Source organism: Solanum dulcamara, chromosome 9 (assembly GCF_947179165.1).
Source record: "Solanum dulcamara chromosome 9, daSolDulc1.2, whole genome shotgun sequence".
NCBI lineage: Eukaryota > Viridiplantae > Streptophyta > Magnoliopsida > Solanales > Solanaceae > Solanum > Solanum dulcamara.
In genome coordinates this window covers 75,338,433-75,362,361 of record NC_077245.1, presented here as the reverse complement: position 1 = coordinate 75,362,361, position 23,929 = coordinate 75,338,433, and the positions used below count along the sequence as shown (strand labels likewise).

At 33.8% G+C, this 23,929-nt stretch overlaps 2 protein-coding genes across 2 annotated transcripts; both read right to left on the bottom strand.

Annotated features, from left to right (window-relative positions):
- Positions 1–1,792: 1,792 nt before the first annotated feature.
- On the bottom strand, positions 1,793–5,059 carry LOC129904207 (flavonoid 3',5'-hydroxylase). Its single transcript, XM_055979745.1, has 3 exons — positions 4,652–5,059; positions 3,412–3,986; positions 1,793–2,605 (listed from the first exon to the last, which is right to left on the bottom strand). The coding sequence occupies exons 1-3, from the start codon at positions 4,974–4,976 to the stop codon at positions 1,973–1,975; spliced, it is 1,533 nt and encodes a 510-aa protein (XP_055835720.1). The 5' UTR covers positions 4,977–5,059; the 3' UTR covers positions 1,793–1,972.
- Positions 5,060–9,114: 4,055 nt separating this feature from the next.
- On the bottom strand, positions 9,115–23,494 carry LOC129902339 (vacuolar protein sorting-associated protein 41 homolog). Its single transcript, XM_055977556.1, has 19 exons — positions 23,106–23,494; positions 20,258–20,527; positions 19,971–20,150; positions 19,503–19,763; positions 17,390–17,522; positions 17,202–17,292; positions 16,074–16,176; positions 14,247–14,350; positions 14,074–14,167; positions 13,792–13,947; positions 13,640–13,702; positions 13,467–13,532; positions 12,969–13,169; positions 11,809–11,886; positions 11,601–11,720; positions 11,428–11,508; positions 11,232–11,317; positions 9,930–10,011; positions 9,115–9,824 (listed from the first exon to the last, which is right to left on the bottom strand). Exons 1-19 carry the CDS (start codon positions 23,355–23,357, stop codon positions 9,369–9,371), a joined length of 2,877 nt encoding a protein of 958 aa, XP_055833531.1. The 5' UTR covers positions 23,358–23,494; the 3' UTR covers positions 9,115–9,368.
- Between the last annotated feature and the right edge of the window lie 435 nt (positions 23,495–23,929).

The following is a 23,929-nucleotide window of genomic DNA, read 5'->3' as shown; positions in this document are numbered from 1 at the left end:
AGCTTCATTCACCACTGCTAGCTCATAGGCCCTACGAAGTGGCTGAACCATTCGTTAAACATAGTTTAACTCATTTCGAAGTCGTCTTGACTAATAGTGATGATGTAAGAACTTTAAAATAATGATACATATATTTCAATCTTTATCAAAGCATTCTTCCAAAGTTGCAATTGAAATAATATCATACATCTTTGGACCAAAACAAAGCACGTTTATAGAAAATAACAAAAGTTGGAATTGATGGTCTAATAACGTGCGCACTATACACATTAATAAATTCAAAGCATAGAGGGCCTTACTAAAAAATTAGAATTCTAATGGAAGTCACTGTTGCTTTAGAATCACAACAAATAAATAGTGACCGATTCAGAATTTAAATATCGCACGTTATATATGTAATTTAGACAAATAAAAACATATTGTACCTCTTTGGACTACAAAGAATAGAAGCGAATTCAGAATTTAAAATTTACAAAGTTCTTACAATAAAGTTAAGTTAATATATACAATAATAACTGAGTTCACGATTCATTTATTTTGTAAGAAGTTCTTTTGAAAAAAAGATTTGCAAAATGTTGCTTGTTTGGTTGAGTTTTTCAAAATTTTGACTGGAAGGGATTTTCCAAAAATATATTTGGAACATTCATCATAGAAGGAAAAAAAACTTGCAGATTTTAATCAATTTATTTGTTTTATAAAAAAAAAAGGCAACATTGCTAAAAAATTTAATCATTTGATAGAATGTTGTCTAAGTCATGCCTGAAAAATTGTTCCTAAGCTTAGCAATGAAGCAAAGTTTCAAGCAATCATTTCATAAAAACTTCAGTGTTTACTTCAAATTATATATGGTTGTTATCGATCATATAAATATTAGTTTAGGAAAATTATAATTTTATTCTCACCAAAAGCGGATCTATAGTAACCACGATTCACGTTACTGATCATCAAAAATTCTCATCAACCAGATAGATACCTTTGTCCACGACCTAAATATTCCTTTTGAATATGGCAAGGACCAATAATGTATGTATCAAATTAATCTGGATCTAGGTATAATTCTAGAATCGTGACTTTTCCATTTTTTCAAATATTGTTATCTTTGTGATGTAACACCAAAAAACCAACATATATAGTTTGTGAAGGAATTCACACGTTAATTTAAACTAATTGCATATATAACGAGTAATCGAATTAAAACACGTAATAATTATTCAACCTAATTGGAAATATATACAAGAATTATTACATGTTTAACTAAGATTATCATAAATTATTGTATATATTTCATTATCGTGAACATCTACCTCATGGTACACGCATAATATCAGACTAAAAATTATCTCATCCATTTTTTTTATCTAAATTTAATTTTTGATGGGTCTATATTCTGTTTTGGGGGTGGGGGGTGATGCTTAAGAAGCCCAGAGAGATTGCTTAACTCAAAAAGTGCTTCTTCATCTAAGTGGGCTTGAGAATTGAGATCACCATTTTGGGTCCATAATGATAGATGTGGGTCAGAATTTGTGGCCCAATATTACAATGTGGGCTTGAAAAATTGAGGTCACCATATTGGGCCAAACAATAGATTGTGGCCACATTGTGTAGCCCAATAATACTTAAAGGCGGGCTTGAAAATCGGGCTCACCGACCTTTTTCTAACCTGACGATTTGACCTTTTTTAAATACGCCACTTGAATTAATATTCAAACTTGTAATCCTCCTTTATATTAAGAAAAAATTCTTTTGAATATTTTGAAATAAATCAAAGACTTAAGGGCTAGAATTCCATTATCAAGAAAAAAAATCCACAAGCATAAAAATTTATTAGAAGAAAGCCAAACAAATTACAAAACATATCCTTTGGGGATATAGCATTATCAATATTTTTATATGTAGTTAATAGCTGAGTTTCTTATGTGACAGTCTTCAACAGACATGTTGCACTATAGGCGAGTTAGAAAGACTCGCTAGATCAGCAAAGATAAACATCCAAAGGTAACCTTGGAGTAACCATAGCTTCAAGAGGGACGGCTTTTTGCAAAGCTAATCCAAAAGATTCTTCCATATTAATATCAATAACACCATTTGGTAATTTCCAATCAAATGAATGAACCAAAGTTCCCAATATATACTCCACCATCACTATTCCCATCCTTGTCCCCGCGCAAATCCTTCGTCCTGCACCAAATGGAATTAACTCGAAATCATTCCCTCGAGGTTCAATCTTTGTGTTTTTTCCGCTCAGAAACCTCTCGGGATTGAACTCGAACGGATTCTCCCACACGTCAGGATCTCGTCCAATCGCCCATATGTTGACGCTGAGCCTAGTATTTTTTGGTATGTAGTAACCATCGACCGTGCACGGCTCGCTCGACATCCGAGGGAGATTTAGTGGCGTTGAAGGGTGTTTTCGAAATGTTTCTTTGCAAATTGCACGTAAATAAGGGAGATTTGGAATATCAGATTCAATTAAACGTCTATTTTTGCCAATTATTTGGTCCATTTCTTGTTGTGCTTTTTGGAAAATTTGGGGATTTTTCATCATTTCAGCAAGTGCCCATTCTACTGCACTTGATGAAGTGTCTGTACCAGCTGTGAACAAATTCTGTAACAAAATTTTGTCAAAAGAAAAATATGTCAGAATATTAATTACAAAAGGAAAGAATGTAGTTAATATTAACCTTACCATTTTGTGACAATAATCACTAAAAGAATAGAAATTTGCTACGAAATTTGTTGCTAATATGTCATTAAATAGTTCATGCTAACATTGTCATTTGATATTCCATGGCTAATCCATAACTAAATCGGATTAGCGATGAATTTTTTTTGGCGACATAAGTTGTCCATTTAATTCCTGATCTTTTTTGTTTGGTAGTGAATAAACTTATGCAAAAGAGAGCTCTTTAAAAAGATTGTCGAGCACATATTAGATCCTTTAGTGTATTTTTGAAAAATTCAATATGAGTGTGACAATATTTTAAGAGAGCGAGCAACATAGAAAATAAAAAGTACTTAAAATCATTTATTTAATGAGAGAGAGTATTGATATGTGGCCAAGCTATGAAACACACACTTGGTTTATGTTGCTAGGAGAATGTTATCGTACTCATGTTAGTTTCTCTAAAAATGCACAATTTTTTGAGGATATATCCAACACACATCAAATAGAATTTTTGAAAAGTCCAAATAACATACTTTTAATTTTACCTATTTTTCAATTAAGGTTATTTTCAAGGTATATATGTTGTTCGAACTTTCCAAAACTGTTATCACACTCATGTTAAATCCTCCAAAAATAGAACAATTTTAGAAAATCCAACACACTGTGAAATTTTCAAAGAGTTCGACCAACATGCCTTTCAATAAAATCTAAATGGCATAGATTACTAATATTTAAAAGATACATACCAATAAAAGTGCTTTGATATTTGTTGTACTGAGCTTTTCTCCTTCAGAATTATCCCTATTTGCCATAACAACATCAAGAAAATCAGGTTTCCCTTTTCTTTCATAACTAGTTGCTTCATGTTCATCCAACATTTTTGTCAATAAATCATCAAACTTTTTGTGCAAACTTTTCATCCCTTTTTCAATCCCTTGTAAATCCATCCAAGCTAATTTAGGAATAAAATCACCAATATTAAAATATCCTGCTACTGTCATCAATTCCACGACCATGTTCTTAAATTCATTGACCTCCGCCCCTTTTTCCACAAACACTCTCTTACTTAATATCACTTGACCAATCATGTTTGCCATCGCGAACGACAACATATCCGCCACCACCACGCGTTCGCCCTCCCGGCTAGCGTCGAGCATCGATTTTAGCATGTGGCCTAGCTCATTGGCGCGGACATTAGCCCAATCTTCTAAGGCTTTCCCACCTAGCATGTGTAAGTTGCTCAATTTCCGTAGCAACTTCCAACGAGGTCCATAGGGTGCAAAAACCATGTCTTGGGCATTATAGGCCAAATGTGTGGCACCTAATTTAGAGGATCAACAAAAGTACACTAGATTAATTGCTAGAAGATTTTGTGAGAATATTATTTTTCCCAACTTCTCTTGATACCCTTAAATGAGAAATAAAATGAGGTATTTAGATGTTCAAAAAGCTAATTCTAAACTTACATCTACATAAGACTTTATCTCCTAGAAAGTAGTTCTAGAACAACGACAAATCCATGATTTAAAAATTTCATATGTTTTTAAAATATGGGGTTCAGATCTAATACTTGTTGACATCTTAGTTCTTTTCATATATAAAAGTTTTATGTAAAAATATTGAGTTCAGATGAATTTATTGTGTGCTGAAAAGCTATATCAATCATTACACTGAAATATGGACAAAAGCTAGTTGATCGATGAAACATCTCATATTCATATCGAATGCGATAAAGGACCGCATCGCAATAGAGTATGACATAGGCTTTCTACTCCGACTCAAATGATTTCACGACTCGAACGTATAACTTATACGTTTCACAGAAATAACTTAAACACTATTCTAAAAGATGAATAATACATCAAAACTTAATCAACATTAATGCTTTTACCTATAAGAACTCAAATACCACAAACCATATGGATTCATTTAATTTTCTCTACTATATATAATTTTATAATATTACAAATTAGTACTAATATTTACCTGCATTTGGTGGACGATTGGAGAAATTAATATCAAGTGTTTTCAAGAAAGCTTTAGCAGCATTAGGGGTAGAAGCAACAACCATACCACATGTACCAACTTTTAAATACATAATAGGTCCATATTTTTTGGCCATTTTTGCAAGTGCAACATGTGGCATAGAACCTAAAAGTGGAAGTGCTCCGATCACCGGAAACCCCGTTGGACCTGGCGGTAGCCGCCACCTCCGCTCCCGGAGGGTGGCTATTAATTTTGAAATAATAATATGTAATATGATATATATTATAGTTGCTGCAAACAACTCACTAGTAAGTAGTAACACCATGATTAATATCAAAGGTAATATAAAGATTATAACATATAGTTTTAATACTACTTATTTTCAACCTCACAATTTCTTAATATATATATGATAGAAAGAATGAAGTAGAAGAAAGATGAATGAGAAGTTGTAAATAAAATTTAAAAAAAGTGGACTTAGGGACTTGGTAGGTATTTAATTTGCAAGTAAATGTCACGTTGAGCTTTTTTGCATCTACCATTCAAACATTTCATAGTGTATAGTTGCATTTAAAGTGACTGTGGCTGCAATTAAATATTCAACGTTCATTCAGTCGCTCAAATTAAAAAAAGTTTGGTGAATGTATAATACGTATAATATAATATATATATATATATATATGATATGTATAAACATATATCTATCTATCTATCTATCTATCTATCTATATATATATATATATATATATATATATATATATATATATATATATATATAATCGGTGCTTAATTTATGTATATTGGCTAAGAAAAGTAATATAACGAATCTGACCGACTATTTGCGTAAAGATCATATTATATTTAGATTACAAGTTTCGAAAGTCTTTTTTTTTTTTTTTAAGCTTTGTGTTCAGTCAAACACCGCTACATTAATTGAAATAGAAAAAGTGTTACTCCCTCCGTCCATCTTTACTTGTTGATGTTTGATTTGGAACACCGCACACTCCTTAAGAAACAATAAATAGAAAGGTAATTTTACTATAGCACACCTATTAATTATAAGTCATCTAAATATTGAAAAATGAATAATATTTAATAGCAAGAGTAAAATAAACGCAAAATGATACATTAAGTCTTGATTTTCCAAACTAGACAAATAAAGTTGGACAAGTAAAAATAAACGGAAAAAGTACTTAATATAGAGGGAGAATATTATATTATGAATAAAGTTATCCAATATATGTATTTGTGGAAGATAACGAGTATCTCATAAAACTTATCGAACTGCACGTAAATTGATCACAACATCATGATTATAAAAAAAAATGTGGGACCATCAAGGAATTAACATCCCTTGGATATATATACTTAAACCAAATAGTCACAGAAAAGATAATTACAGCCTTAACCAAATAGTCATATACAAAGATAAGTACAAATATTTACAACCTACATTTCACTCAGCCACCACTTTCTTTTTAATTTGGGATAATATTTTGACATAGATTTTCTGAAAATTTTCCAAATATAGCAATACTTGTAAAATCTTTAAATGACCAATTAGTTAAACTTGTAAATTTAGTATTTATTATATGTTGACTGAATTTATTATCTTTAAATGCTTGCATGGTCCTCCATCTAGATTAGGGGTGGGTGTAATACAGTAGATATTGAATTATCATATTAAATCAGATTTTTTTGGAGCCGTAATTTCAATATTATGATATTTAATATGGTATATGATATATATTTTTAAATTTTTTTATATTTGAAATGATATTTGATATTTATAAATAAAATACCAAAATATTAAATATTGCACCGAAGTATATAATTACACAAATAATTCATATTTATTGTTATAATATTAACAAACATACGGCCTAGTATTAATACAAAATCAAATATTTAGACGTTGGAACTTTAACCACTCTCATCAAAGTTTATAATGAGGGTCATTGTTATATAAATAAATATTATTTTTATTAGGAGGTAAAACATAATATGAATTTTTTATAAAAAAACAATTATCATAATAAAAAATAAATGTTATGGGGAGATTAACTGTTATACAAAAATAAAATTTACAATTGTTTGAAGGACAGATGTGATTAAATGGCACTTATTACATTGATAGTCATTGATAAAAAAATACTGCACATCATTAATAATCACTCTTCTTAATTAAATATGAAAATAAATGACTAAAAATTCAAGTGAGAAATTTCTTTAAATCAATCAGAATTATCAGAATTATAGTGATTTGACAAAAAGTTTGTCAATATAATGAAATTCATTGTTATTATAAACAAATAATATTTTTATTAAGAGGTAAAATATAATATGAAAAAAAAATTAAAAAAAACAATTATTATAAAAAATGAATATTATAAGGAGATTTAACTGTAATACAAAAATAAAACTTACTATTGTGAATGGCAGATGTAATTAAATGGCACTTATTTCTTATTGCATTGATCAACCCTTAGGAGGCCAATACTGTTAATTTTATTAATAATCTCTTCTTAATTAACAAACCTAAACTAATTTTCCATGTTATATTATATGTTTTCTACACAAATTGAACCCATTAGGCAAAGTATTTATCTAACTTGAATTCAACACAAACTATTTATCCGTGTTGGACCCACGACCCAAATTATTTACCCGTCTGCCCCTTGTTCTGTTCACTGAACCACTATTTTTTCATCTTTGATCATCAGAATATATATACTCTGATAGTATCTATATACTGATATATTTATATACTTTGATGGTTATCTCTTTAATGGTATCAAACAGTAAGTTGATAGTCTTTTTATTGAAACACTGTCTATTATATATACTCTAATGGTATCAAGAAGTAACTAAGTAGTGTTCTCTATTTTTTTTAATACCATCAGAGTATATATATATATATAATCTGATAATATCAATTAATAAACGTAAATTAGTAGTTAAAAATAAAAAAATATAAAAGTAAAGGAATAATTACTTGTAAATAATTTTCCTTGCAAATGTTTTTTTCCCTTTTAAAGACGTCTTTTTGTAAAGAAATTTGACTCAATATATACACTCATCCCCATACTAGCCGGGGGTTGGATTACAATGTGCATCTTAACCACCTTTAATATTTGACCATATTATGTATACACGTGGTGGTTGACAACATATTCCTAAAAGGCCAAATTGCCTTTCACATTTGTATTTTTGTGTGGCCTTATATTGAATTTTACTCAAAAACATGTTGCACCTCCCCAATTTCATCTTTGTACTATAAAAGAAACTCCAATTTAGGATAGTGATAAATAAATGGTATTTCCATCTTCCACGTCAGATATGAACTTCTGAATAAATTATTTTTAAAAAATATATGGTAATGTTCCCTTTTCTCGTGACAAAAACTAAATATGAGCCGCTATGGATGTCAATTGGTGAATGGATAGGTGTAGCAGAGAAAAGAAATGGGCTTTCACTTGAAGGAAAATATTTACTCTTAAATGAGTCATTACTTTCACATTCTCTTTTTATTTTAAAATAACACAAATTTATTTTAAAATACGTCAACATCTACCCTATATAATATTATTAGGATATCAATATACCGACGAAGTATCATAAAGAATTAAACGCAGTACTATATGATACCGATATGATATCAATATACCGACGAAATATCACAAATAAATATTTTCTACTAATTTAAAATTTAATAAATAAGATTGTGACTTTAATAATTTTCTCTTAATTATTTTATTTTTATTTTTTTAAAATAATTCAATCTTATATGATACCGTTAGGGTATCAATATACCGATGGAGTATCACAAAAAATTAAAATCAGTCTTATATGATACCGATATGGTATCGATATACCAATGGAGTATTACAGAGGATTCATTCATTGCAATGGTGCTGGCATCAAGTTGACGTCATGCGCAAAATAAGAAAAGAAAAAGTGAGGTAAGAGGATAAATAGTTTGAATAATAGATATGTAAATAGTTTGGATTGGATCCAATTTGAATAAATAGTTTTAAAATTGAATCTATTTTGTGTATGTTTCCCAAAAGAAATAGTCAATTAAAAGAGGTCAGTAAAGGGAAAAATGACGAGCAAGACCCGGGAAGCTCGAAGCTACCACACCCACAACCATAAGCACTATAGTCGCTTGTTAGCCCCTTGAGACTCTGATGGCTATATGTGACGGGAATGACATGATTCTCCGATGATCATGTGATTCCTGTAAATGGATAAAAAAAAATATTTTCCTTCGTACCAAACATACATATGACCAATAATACCAATGAACACCGAAGGTAGGAATTTTATTTAGTATTCAACTTCATTACTACTAGCACTGCGTTTTCGTACTGTTCTGTCAACGATATGGTTAGCTTCATAATCAGTTTTCACAAAGTTAAATGTCAAAAACCGAAAAAGAGGAGAGGGAGGAGATGAAGACGAAGACGAAGAAATGTGAATTATTAAACCAAAAAGAACAGCACCTTACAAGTAATCTGTAGAATTTTATGCGTTAAGCCGTCCCTAATAATTGAAGGGATAGCAGAGAATTTGACTCGGATCAATAAATACAGAACAATTTCCTAACATTAGAAAACAGTATCTATCTAATAAATAATAACACATGCTCATGATATATGCACACACCAAACAAAACTATGGTACACCACAAACAAACGGAAAAAACAACAGATAGTCAACCTGCAGCTGTAGTACAGAGAATACAACGCATCCGAGGGGTACCTGAAGAAGCATCTTCGTCGTCATCGTCGTCGTCGTCATCTTCGTCATCAATACCATTATCAAATTCATAATATGAATTAATCCCCTTGGAAGAAACCCCAGTCTCTTTCTTATCGCCACCAATAGAAATTGTAGACTCCATGAGACAAGTTGTATGGTAGGCATGACAACAAAAGAAGGCAATAATAGATACGTTCTGTAGAGAAAACGGATCAAAACATATGCAACACCTTCCACCTCCTCTGGTTTTTGACTTGACCTCCATGGATTTCATACTCATGACTCTCTCTCCTAAATGTGAAGCCCTCTGCTCATTTCTTTTGGAGCGTGCTTGATCAACGTCCTCGCTCAAACATATTGCACGCTTTGCTTCCTTGTAGTATTTGACTAGCAGGTTGACACAATCAGCCTGGCAGTGAAATTAAATCGTTAAGGGAATTACTTCATCACAACTTGCAAACAAATGCATATCTTCTGTAAAATACCATGGAAGGTAGGCTCACAAATAATGTACCTTGAGTATGTCATTACATCCATGTCTAAGAGAAGTTTCTGTTCTGTAGTCGGTGACAATTTTGACCAAACGATCCCTCAGACTGCAAAATGGAATGCAATACGGCAAAACATTCAGATATGTGCAAAGAGATTCAAGATTAAGAGCCCGTTTGGATGGGCTTATAAGTTGGTCAAACCAACTTATAAGCTCTTTTTAGCTTATTGTGGTGTTTGGCTACCAACTTAAAATACTAAATTTAATCCATAAAGTTCTTAAAGTCACCCAAAAATAAAAAGTTGGAAATCCTAACTTTTTTTTGGAGGGCTTAAAGCCATTTTGGTTGACCATGAAAATTACTTTTATATCCCTTATATTTTATTTTAATTCCCAAAGTACCCTCTCAGCTAAATTCTCAAAGTACACCAGCGGTGGGCAGCAGGCGCCGGCGGCTCTTACTCCTCTCGTTGCAAAACGTCCTCGCAGTGAATATGGTATCTAAATCAACTCTCTATGTGTTTAAATAATTCGAGATTTCGGCATAGTTTTTTCTCAGTTAGATGGTTTTGTAGAAACTAGGGTTTATTCATTTACTTTTTCAGTCAAAAACTTAATTTTTATGGTTTGTTTGTTGTGGCTGGTGTGATATAGTTATGGTAGGAACGGGAGTACTCACCAAGAAAGTCTTGGGTATTGTTTGTAATCCCCCTAAATTGGGAAATGGTCTTTTTTATTGGCTTAATATAAAATACTTTTGATTTAAATCAACTTTAGAGTTTAAAAATCTTTTAAATCAATTTATTATGGTGTTAACAGCTTTAAAGGTATTTCAGTCATTTTGACAGAAAATAAGTGCTTAACAACATTTCTTTGCCAAACACATCAACAACTTATTTTCAGCATAAACACTTTTATCCAAACACTCAACTGCTTATTTATAAAAATAACTTTCAGCACTTAAAAATTCTAAAAGCACTTCATACATAAAAGTCACTTTTTTAAGCCCATCCAAACGGGCTCTAACTAACGGCACTTGGCATCATAAATTTCAAACCCAATCTGACTAACTCATTACATAATAAATACTGACCACAACATCCAATAAATGTCGCAAAGAATCTAGAAATTAACTTATGATGCTCATGGAAAAGCAATATCAGGTCAAGTCACAATTATATTACCTCCTCCTATTTCACTATTCAAGAAGACTTGCCAGCAATAAAAATATTTTGTGCCAAAAGAATAAAAGCAAAGAACTTTATGTATCTTGTTTAAGCGTCATACCTATGAAAATGTGAGAGTTTACTTAATCAACAAACTTACCGAGGTATTTTCAAGCCATTGGGCAACATATTTACAATATATAAGGGATCAAGATTCCCTACAGTATGCTCTAACAATACACCAACCTGTAAATAAAAAATAAGGCAACTTAATCCAAAACGGAAAACATTAAAACAATGTTCATACAGTCTACTGTGCTCTAACAAAGAGGGGAACAAAGAAGGTGATGCTTTACCATTTCAGGCTTATTAAGACATTGCTTAATCAGCTCATCCCAGAGTTCATCATCATGTTGCATGCTTACAAATTCTATGGCCTGCATGTGAGTAGTTATAACTTATAAGGCAAGTCTGTTGAACTCCAAATTTAAAAAAGCAATATTAAGACTACAAATCAGCAAGAACCCACCTCTTTTATATCTCCCACTCTATTTATTATAACAGCAAGGGCCTGCTTTGCATTCCCCATTCTTCCAAGGATGAAAACTTGCTCCGTTAATAAATCTCTCTTCACACAGATATCATAAGCCTACCGTAGTTCATTAAAGAAGAGAAGGTCAATAAGAAGAACAAATAAGCCAGAGACCGGTACTTGTCATTCATTCATTCACAAAAACCTTCTCAAGTGTATAATGCTGGCTACTTCTGAGAAAGGGAAGCATCATCTTTGGATCATATTCAGCATAAAGCTCGACCTATGAAAATCATAAACAAGGAGTAACTAAAATCAGTGGACGCCAGTATAGAATCCACAAAATTTAAGAATTAAATAAACAAAACAAAGGCATCCATACACCAAGTAAATGCATATGCATTAGAAAGCATGGACATAATAGACAAAAAACACAAAAATGGGGCATAAAAACCTTAAGGCATAAGGAAATACTTGTCTTGTCACTTCCAAAATTATATCTTCTAGGCTAGTTAAATGTTATGTTTCTCTGATGGAACATGAAAGACGCCACTTTTGTTTTTTAGCCTGATCAATTAGAGTCTAGAGATACTCGATGTTTCATGGACTCATCTATAGGTATATTTGATACCAGTAAGTATTTGAGACATGTACATGTTAAAATTTGTGCGTATTTTTAAGAATCCATACCGATTAAACACACCCATGTCACCCCAGTCTGACATGGGTACACCAAGATAAATGAAGGAATCAAACATAGGAGATACTTAAGTTTCCCAAAAGATAAAGACATCATATTGCTGAATCCACCGTGTGCCGCGGATGGATGAGAGCACAATCAACAACGAAAGTTATAACGTGGAACACTGGGGAAAGGTGTTTCAGGATAAAGAAATTTATAAGCATTAGGCAGGGCTAGTTAATGGAGCAGCTCTTTCTCGAGTTATTGAAGATTTATACAATTATCGACAAACAAGTAAATTTGTATGTTCAACGTAGCTGAACAATAGCATCAATGTAATGCATCAACATTTTTACAGGTTCAGTAACTTCAAATTGGTTTGGACCCATCTTACCAATTTAGAGTTTGCCAAGGGTTAGTGTCCTTGAGTTACCATATGGAAATGTTAACTTATTAATAGAACAAACAAATTGTCAAGAGGCACAAAATGGAATAAGGGTGCCACATGAACAGAAAAACACTGCATACTAAAATTTCAAAACCAAAATATTTAACCCAAGAAACATGAGCAACAGCATAATTCTCATCATAGAGGATGCATTGCCATGTCACATAGACCTCACCTAGAAATTACCTCAAAATAAACTTTAAAGTGAAAGCTCCCAGGGTGATTCTATACAAACCTGAATGTCATGGTAATCCCGTCCAGCATGAGGATTCACTTCAAATAGTGAATGAAGATACAAATGCAAAAGGTACCGATGGTCACACACAGTCTTTGCAGCCATAAGTTGTGACACCACTTCGGGTGGGTGTATTAGGTCTCTATGCTGGATCAACAAAGGTATGGCACGCTTGCTGTCAACCATCATTAGTTGGACAACCTGTCAGTCCAGGATAATTAGACAATCATAAGTGAAGCAGTTGTAGAAGCATATTATCTAACCTATGATTATGTCCTTAAAGTCTCTTACGTCTTGTTTCAGAATATCAAGAAGACAAAAACAGGATTTATTTCCTCCTAGAAATAGTAACGCGTCAATTGACCAAAAGAAAAAACAGAACAGAAAAAATAAAAAAGATAAGATTTTATTTTCCATTAGAGCTGAATTACATCTTTCTCAATATAATATACAAGACAGTTACATAACAAATTCAGCCAGTGTAATGTACAACCGTACCTTTTCACACACAGCATCATGCAAATTATGCTTTTCAATGAAGTCAAATAGATCCGGCTTCATAAGCTGGAAGCATAAACAATTGCACAAAGAGCGAAAGATGTCAACTTCTTAACACACAATAGTCAACATCCTCCTCAAGGGTAATAAATTTAATACAGCACAGAACTTACATCCGCATAAAGAGCAAAAGCTTTATCATGTTGTCCATCAAGCACATATAATTCTGCTAGTGCCTACATGTTAAAGTAGCACAATAAATAAATATACCCAAGAAAAGCATATGTAAAACATAACACATGAACTATAACTCCTTTGCACTTACCTCTTTGAGGTGATCAGTCATAGATGAGGTATTAAGCTGAGATTCTATAGCTGAGATAACAGGTGATGTAGAATAAATGCCAGGGGGCCAGGATTTGACAGTTGTTACGAGATCCTTGTGGAAAGATGGATTTGTTGTCAAAGCAACAAGAGCTACCTAAATTACAAATGATTTAGTTGTTGACCCTTTTTTTTGATAAGGAATGATTCAGTTGTTGACTCTCTTTGGGTGTGTATAAGAAGTCATTCAAGAAACAACTGGACACAGTAGAAAAGTGCAGACCTCATAAGCTGTATCACGCAATCTTGGATTTTCTGTTGGGATGTACGGGACCAACACGGGGAGTTGGCGCAGATGTGCAAAATGGAAAACCCATCTGGTAAAAACAACCGGTTGCACTTCAATAACTAAAAGTATATTTCCAAGATATTTCATCATTTTAAGGATATCTATACCTTTCCCATGCGGAAGCTGATCCTCGCAACAATTTTGGACATAGAGATGCCGCTTCACCATACTTCCTTTCCACAATCAGATGATCGAGGTATCTTGAACCCACCTGATTTGAGTAGACAATTTTTGTGTGTGTAAAATGCTTTAATGAGTATCTTGTTACTGGACGTCCAAATTTTAGAAACATGATCAAAAAGAATAATCAAGCATAAACTCAATATGGAAACTAGCCATGTATGTAAGCGAGTTATGTCAAGCAATTTTTATTATTATCCAATACATTGGAGATATACAACTCAGACCATCACGCAGAAACAGAGAGAAGATAAGGGTTACATACAATAACTTAGAAACTTATCTTATTGATAGGAGTAGTTGCAGAGCACCATAAAGTGCTCTGCACAGGAAAAAACACTTTCTGGTAAAAGTTGGGAACATCCAAGAAAGAAGAGAAGGAAGATAAATGATCTCAAACACAGAGGACTAGCTATTGCAATGATACAATATTATGAAAGAACGCTCCAACCAGATAAATGATCTCAAACACAGAGGACTAGCTATTGCAATGATACAAAATTATGAAAGAACTCCCCAACCAAACGTGGGACAGAAGTGGGTTAAATAATAATAATAGAATCAAACACTGCAAATGTAATGGAGGTGCAAAACAGCTTAATCTTTCCAAAGCATTAGTACTGAACTTGATCCAAGCAAACCAGGGAACTTTTGGAGGCGATATCATTAATCTAATACTTGACACTATTTTCTTTGAGCATTTAGAAATGCCGTTTAAGAGGCATGGGTAAAGTCAAGAAAGGACCATTATCCAAACCTGAAATAGTGTCACTCATTCTCGGAGTCAAAGAGAAATATATATCGGGGAAGTTGAAAGTAACGCATTAAGGTAATAATTCTTTAGGAAGGCCAAAAAGAAAAAATTTACTCAGTTACACAAAAAAAACAGACTGAAGCAAAGGGGAACAGAAATAAAGAGAGCACATATGAAAAGATGGTCATAGAGATGCCACTGGATATTGCAGAAACACATTCTTAACAACTATAAAATGTTTTCGTTTGTGGTGCAAGGAGTAAAAGAGCAAGGCTCGATTAGTAACAAACTGATTTGAGCGCGGACTACAAAGGAATATCATGGAACTATCATTTGGTAACCAAATTTGACCATCTTGGACTAGTTGTCAGTTAGAAAGAGGAGAAACAACGAAGTGGCTTTGTGAGTAAATTAAGAAAAATGAAAACTTAATGTCTCTTCATAATCCATACAATCAGCGATTGGTCTAAACCTTTGACTAGCAACTTATTGCAACCCCCTAGGGCTTTGGTCCAGTGGTAAGAGTGCAGGTGAGGGTTAGGTGCATGGCATGGGGTCGAACCCTAATGCAGACAAAAGCTCGGTATTTAAGTGGAGAAGAGTAGAGGGGTTGGACCATTAACCACCAAATTTTGAATCTTGCACCACTAGCCCCCAGATTTCTCAGTTATCAAAAAAAATATGTCTTCATACACTTCCTATACATGTAGAATTAGAAAATGGTATGTGCATATAAATGGGAAGTACCACAGGTAAAAAAAAAAGTCACCGAAGCACTTAAAAGACGAAGATTTTTATGTTATTACAACAAATAGACAGAATCCCAGTGATAACAAGGCCTGCAGATCAGTACATCACATAGGAAGTTAAGTCAGAAATATTTTTAAATAGTTAACATAGAAATGCAAGAGAGGCTTGATCACAGAAAGTTTCGCTCTAGCCCTACCTATCCTTTATATATAAAAGACACATATAGATAAACCCCATTCAAACAAAATACCTCATCAACGAGCTCACTCCTTCCCTGATTGGCTTCAACTGCTTCTAAGGCTTTCTCATGCCATCCATGCTGGAGAAGCCAATTAATATGATCTTCTGTGTCCCTAACAATCAACCATAGAATAAATATAAAATAAAATTAATAATTTCTGTCAATCACCATTCCTGTATCTAAACAGAAGAGAGTATCATTCTTTGGATAGATAGATGTTTATTGATTAAATAAAATTCTTTGGATAGATAGATGTTACTGAATGAAGTTTCAACATCCATCTCTCTGCAGGCTACAGACATAGGTATTAAGTTGCTTTTTTGGGTACCATCTTAAAGTACTTAATGAGGTCAGACACTTTTAGGACATTGACATGCCTAAACGTGTGTAATACATTTTTCTAATTTGTGTATTCTTTTTTTTATTTCTGAGCACGTGTATCCTCCATTTTGCAGGAATTTCCTACATTTCCATACCAAATGAAACTTTGTTTGGCTACTACAGAGGGAGAAATCAGTTTTTTCTCTTCTTAACTCCTCTTCTCTTCACCATCTTTTCCCTACTTTTCTGCTTGACTGCAACCATGCTTCTGATTCAGGTTATCTTCTTCCACTCCTACACTTCTCTGTTCTCAAGTTCAAGCTTTCTTCTTCCCTTCCCCCTCCTCCTTCACTAGTCTTTCCCAAACCACCTACCTCCCGCCTAATTCAGTTTAATATGCTGCTTCTGTATTTATATACTTCTCTCTGCTTTACACCTTTGCAGCCCTATTATAGCTCCACAATGTATGACTTTTTGGTAAATGAACATGCTTGGAATCTAGAATTACTATAATATTAGGAGTTACTTGAATGCCTTCCTGAAATCACCAAAGTTTCACTTGTAAAATTGAAAGACAGATCACCAAAATGGCACTGTCCAACACAGAATATATGCATCATGCATGATGGGTTACACTTGAAATAAAAGTGCAAAACCGGGCACTAATTGTTCAGAAGAGATTGATCCTAGTAAAAAAGAGAAAAACCAGACCATATGCAGCAAATAACATACAAGAACCTTACTTTGCATGGTGCATATATGCATAATCACATAGGAATTGACACCTTAAGATAATTAGAAAAGAGTTTTACCAACCTTGGCTTTGCAATAATCACATCTTTTGGGGACACAATGTAGTATAAGGGTTCATCACCAGCAGCCCACTGACCCCCTGCATAGCTGCTACCTATATCATATGGTTATGTTATATTGACTCGTAAAAATCTATTAAGTGCGCGAAATGAATACAAAGTGATGAAAACTTATAAACACTGAATGATTACCTGAAAATGGAGCATGTGCAAGTGAATAATCTTTTGCCTTGTAATGCTCAAAGCCATGTACAGGGAGAGCATCGGTAGCGAGCTCATCATTTTTCCACGTCACAACACGCACTTCTGGTCTTTGGGCATTTCCCTGTTGGATGAATTCACAAATCCTAGCAACTATCACCAATTACACTTATTAAAAATAACTAAGGATTTCAGTAGCATTTAGTGGGTAGCAAACAAAAGTTTAGGAAACGTTCAACAGAGAGAAGCAAAGAGTCTTATGGCATTAAAGCCATATGGTAGAGGCAACCAAATACAATACAATTCATCTGAACTAAATACATCTGTTATTTAATTTTGAACTTATAGCCCCTCTACTTATAACTTAAGCACATAACTCTCTCAATTTATGCATCATATAAGCATTATAAAAGATTATCCAAATAAACGAAAGCGCACAAACACAATCCCCTTGCTAATTAGAGAAGACTAAATTAGTATTCTTACCAGATGAACTCCTCGCCAGCCCTACTGTCCCCCTCCCCCCAAACCCAAGATAACACTCTTTATATCTTTGGTCCTTCTTGGATTTAAAATCAGAACTACTAGTTTATGTTGTCTTCTTCACAAGAACAAGAATAGGCAGCTTAGGTAGAAATGTCAACAGTCAACCAAGTCCATAAATGGAATAGAGCTTTGAGAATGTACCAAAAGTTGAGGAAGGTCATGCAACACACAACATCTGGAGCAGTATACAAATTTCAAACCAAAACTTTACAAGGTCACAGGAGACATGTAGTGGATGAGAAAAGAATTTTTTTCCTTTCTTGCAAAAACTTAAAGAAAAAAGAACACTAAGAAAGAGAATAACTTAAACCAAGAGTGGAATATAGAAGGCAAGAACTCAACAATCTCATAACTATGTCAATCAACATATGGATTTGATGCATCGCAGAGACGTGAAAATTAATATAGGTAGCCGAAAGACCTTGTGAATCTAGCATAGAGAGGAATCTGATAATTATGCAATTACTTAGACCTCACTAAAGAACTTCTCTATTGAGTTTTAGGTAACGGATATTTCTCCTTATGCCTCCTACTTCACGAAAGCCACTACCTCACCCCTTCCTCCTCTTCTTGTTGCCCACAATGACCATCACAGGCTCAGTATTTGTTTCTCATGCGGTTCAGAATCCTGTTATCATGTACCTGCTAGCTTCCACCAGCTTTGTATTGAGTAAGAGTCTGTTTGGATGGGCTTAAAAGCTGCTTTTAAGTTCTTTTCAGCTTTTTGGAGTGTCTAGCAAAATTCAGAGTAGCTTTTAATTAAGTGTTTTTAAGCCAAAGGCAATAATTGGGTTTGTCCAACTTATAGCTTTCAACTTATTTTAGCTTAATAATTGTTTTCCTTTGATTAATCAGTTAACTTTTTCATTATTTGTTTTTCCATATCGCTTTGAACTTCTTAACCTTATCTGACCTCTTTTTATGTTTTTATTGAGCCGAGGGTCTTTCGGAAACAGCCGTCCTACCTTGGTAGGAGTAAGGTCTGTGTACACTTTACCCTCCCCAAACCCCACGTTGTGGAATTTCACTGGGTTGTTGTTGTTGTTGTTGTTGTTGTTGTTGTATCCAATATAAATTAAGCTTCAGCACTTAAAAAGTGTTTTTCAACACTTGGAGCTTAAAAGCTACTTCAACTCAGCTAATCCAAACAGGCTCTAACTCTGCCACCAAGATTTAGGCTGACGGAAAAAATCATCTAGTCTTTTTATTTTCTGCTGGAATCTGAACCCTGGTCACCAAGATTTTGCATCCACTTTCATTGATCACTACATCACACCTTTGGGTGCAACAAGGAAGGAAATTCTAAGTGCATAATAGCATCAAAAGGCTTCATTCAGCAGTCTGGATCATTATGATACTACAATTTATATTCACGTCCAGCAGAACCATTTGGCATCAAATAACAACAAAGCATTTTCCCTCAAAATAAGTAAACTTCCCAGAGAAGTGAAGCATAGACAGAAACATAACTCATTTATAAAACAGAAAGGTCCAAATGCGTTGACATTTGATTCAGCAGATCAGTTAAGTCCAAGGTCAGAAAGAAGGAAACAGATACCTGTCTGGAGGGAATAGTGCTGCTGAACTCCTTCTCTCCATCTTCTTCAGCGGGAATATAAGCTAGAACAACCAAAGAATCACCAAAAGGAGCAATTCCTGAAATGAAATAGCTGGTTTGAAAGGATGCCACAATATCCACCTGATTCAGACTAGACATGGTTATATACTTGTATGACCCATTCACGCCTTTGTTCTGGTTTGTTTTTATTGATGCAATTTTCACAGAGGTTCCCCATCCAATGACCAAAAGACTGTCATCCTGAATGTGAATGTAAAACAATGAGGATTGTCCAGAATAATTAGAAGTAACAACATATGGAACAACTGAAACAGAAAAGAGACAATTATGGTTTCACTTGCAAAATATGGTGGGAACCTAAAGCAACGCAGCAGTCTTACATTGCATACAAATCTCGCACTACGATAATCAATGGATACAGATTTATACAACAGCCTTGAAACCTACCTGCCAAACTATATGAGGGACCAGAAGTTCAGGGCGTGGACTTCCACGAGGTCGTTCAATGAAAGTTATGCGCTGATCATTGGCAGCATCATAAACTTTAACTCCTGCATCATTCGCCCAGGCAATGAGACTAGACCGCCACTTCACTGCATGAATTGGACCTTCACCAGAGTGCAGAACCTGCCAAAGAAACCCGCATGAATACCAATCAAGAGCTCCCACAATCTTTTCATGTTCCTTCAATGAGAAAAGTTAAGTGCACTTAGCACTATGGACAAAAGACAAACCTGGTCCCGATAGCCCATCCACTTCTTCGCATTAAGATACAAATTACCAGCTAAACCACCGGTCACAAATCTTCTGGAAGATTTTCTTGCATAATCTGGGTCTAAAGCAACAGCCTTCATTGGCCGATGATACTCAAATTTCATTCTCTCATTAGTAAAAAGACTATTTATTATGACAGATCCATCATCAGAACAGCTTCCAATGTATTCACCTTCTGTGTCAAAGCAAAGATCGTTGACTGCAGCAGTGTGAGCAGCAAACTCTTTAACCTATAGCAGACAAAACTTCTTTAATATTTAAGTAAGCAAACAAGTGACTTCTTGATTAGGAAAACTTAAACCAACGAGCAAGAACCTTACTATGAATAGAGATTAGAGAAACATCTTGGTTATCTACTAAAGGAGATCCTAAACGATGCTTTTTTCAACAAAACCTTTAATTATCAAACTGAAGTAACACAGTCCTATTTGACTGCAACATGCAGATCTAAAGATTTACTCATCATAACCAGTTGGTGAGATGATGCATTTTTTAGTTGCTGGACATTATTTCTCAGTTGTCACAAACTAAGTGGACAACACCAGAGCACACAGCAGATCTTCTTAGTAGCTGGATTAGGAGAGGAGGGAGCAAAAGCCAAAAGAAATGGTGGAATATAATACCACCTTGCATGTGGTGGTCAATTTGGAGAGAAAGAAACACTAGATGTTTTGAAGATACCTTTAATTCCATCAAGAAAATCAAATGAAATTGTATCATAATTTTTTATTTTGGTGTAAATAAGAAGGTGTAGAGGAGGCTGAACAGTTAGAGCCCGTTTGGATGGGCTTAAAAAAAGTAACTTTTATGTATGAAGTGCTTTTAGAACTTTGAAGTGCTGAAAGTTATTTTTATAAATAAGCAGTTGAGTGTTTGGATAAAAGTGCTTATGATGTGAATTTTAGGGTTAAAAGAATTAAAAAAGGTAGTTTGGGAATTTAGTTAAAATATAAGGGATATAAAAGTCATTTCCATGGTGAAAGAAAATGACTTTAAGCACTTTGGAAAAAAAAAGTTAGAAATCCTAACTTTTCATTTTTGACTGACTTTAAGAACTTTATGGCTTAAAGTCAGCATTAGGCAAACACGTCTAAAAGCTAAAAAGGGGCTTTAAGTTAGTTTTGACCAACTTAAAGCCAATCCAAACGGGCTCTTAGTAGATTTTCTATGCTATTTGTTGTTGCTGTCGTTTCTTTTCTCTCTTTCTTTTTTTTTTTAATTTGAAATTTTTTCGGAGGTCTCCAGCATGTCCTTAATGCTGAGGAATACAAAATTGCCTTTCTCGAAAAAATCTTCATAACGAAATTATAGCCTCTGTTATAGACCTATCAAGCATGTGTCTTATCTGGTTTGCTACTGCCCCATTAGTATTCCTAAGTCTATGATATATCCACATTTCCTAAAGCTTCATATGACTCATAAGTTAATTATCAGATAGTTCATACAACTTTGAATATACTGAACCAGGGTAGTTTCTTTACTTGTTCCTAAATATAAGATTGAATAGCTTGGTAGTCATATTAATCCAACCTCTCTAAGTTACCAGTTTCAAAAAAAAATTAATCCAACCTCTCCAATGTACTTCCCAAAAGGGATATGATCTAGACTACGGGCTTTTCAACCCTCATACTTTTTATGGCATGCTTTACTTCCACATATTTTATTCTATGAATTTAACTAATATTTCTATCTAGCCTAAAATGATATGGGATTAGAATGACTACATATTCATGAAAGTACTGATTCTCCTCTCTCTATGTTGGCTGCTTCTATATTTTTCTGATGGAGAAGCTGGCTGCTTCTCTGGATTAAAAAGGAAAAAGCAAACAAAAAGAAAATTTGTTTCTCACTAGTACAAAGACGCAAATGTCTAATCCCCTCTCCAGTAACTAGAAAGTTGTTAAACTATCCTCCAGCTGCACAGCAATCCTCGTAATACTTTGCTGCCCCCAGAATACTTTTCAAAAAATGTATGTAGTTTTGCTGGATTCATCTTGATGAGTATTTTAAGGATCATTGTTCCAGGTTAAGAATCTGATTCTAAAACTACATAAATCGATGGCACCACAAATTGCAGACTAAAAAAGTAAACCATTTGTTAGCATTTTCTAGCCTCGGGTGTATCACAAAAGTGGCGTGCATCACACATCATTAGAGTTAATTTAAGCCTAAAAAAGAAGAAAAATAATTCTTTTTTGATAACCATGATATTAGGGCCAGCTTGCGCGCTCCTCGACTAATTTCATGTGGATACTTGTCATCTCCCCTAGCAAATCAGGTAACTTTATCTATCAAGGCTACGATAGATGGAAAGAAATCACCAAGAGTTTTGCGCGCTCCTCGACTAATTTCATGTAGATACTTGTCATCTCCCCTAGCAAATCAGGTAACTTTATCTATCAAGGCTACGATAGATGGAAAGAAATCACCAAGAGTTTTTGTCTCCAAGATTTGAGCCAGTGACGTCATAGTTGTGAATCCACTTCATGGACAACTAGGTCACATCCTTTGGTAAGAAGAAAAATAATTTTATAGGTTTAGCTATTGAAATAGCATCTATCTGCTCATAACCTCTAGAAATTGGAGTAAGCCAATTTTTCCTCGTCCTCAAGCTACTCAAATGAAAAAATCAAACAATCAATAAAAACAGAGCTAAAATTAACAAAGCAGTTATCCTAAACGCATTTTGACCACTGATCAATGTTTTTCAGATAAATTCACGAAAGTTAAACAAACATCACAACAGTAACATAAACCTCAGTCATGAATTCACAAAAACTCAATGCAAAAAAGGAAAAAAATTAGCACCTGATTGCCGAGGAAATCTAGAATGTGAACGGCTCCACTGTATGTACCAAGGGCAACCATTCGCTCGGCGACTGCAATACACGTGGCAGCATCGCTTGAAAGAAGCGATTGCACACTACCTCCCATCCTCTGATACTTGAGCCTTGGCTCATATTCATCTTCTTCCTCTTCTCCGTCTTCTTCTGAATCTTCTTCTTCTTCGTCCCTCTCATCGTCGCCGTCGATTCCGTTATCCGAGAACTTTCGTGACATCCCGGAACTCCGTTCGCCGGAGGAATTATACAGCGATTGCCGACCGGAGATCTGTAAAGGTTAGTAGCTTTTTGGAGTTTTGGTGCTTTTCTTCTTTCGTGGGGCGTTTGAAGAGAAAGAAATAAATAGAATCTTTTTGGGGTTTGTCCGTTAAACAGTTTATTAATAGCATATTTGGATTAACTTATTTTTAAACAGTTTATAAATTAAAAAATATTTAAAATTTTTAAAAAAATGAGCAGGCCAACTTTTTTTTTTACTTATAAACTTTAAGTTTATCCAAATAAATCCAATTATTTATTAGAGTTTATTTTAAGCACAAAATGACTTTAAATTGGCTAGTCAAATACTCAAAAAAAATTGAAAACAACTTATAAGCAGCTTATAAGTCAATCCAAATGGCCTCTAACTAAACATTTTTACTATTGTTTATTGGGATCCCTTGTTTATTCTAATATAGAATTTTCATTTTAGAAACTTTTTACTAAAACTAACATTTCACATTAATTTTCTTCAACATATATCAATATTAATTAATTCTTCTTGATAGGTTTTATACTTTTTTGCTCTCT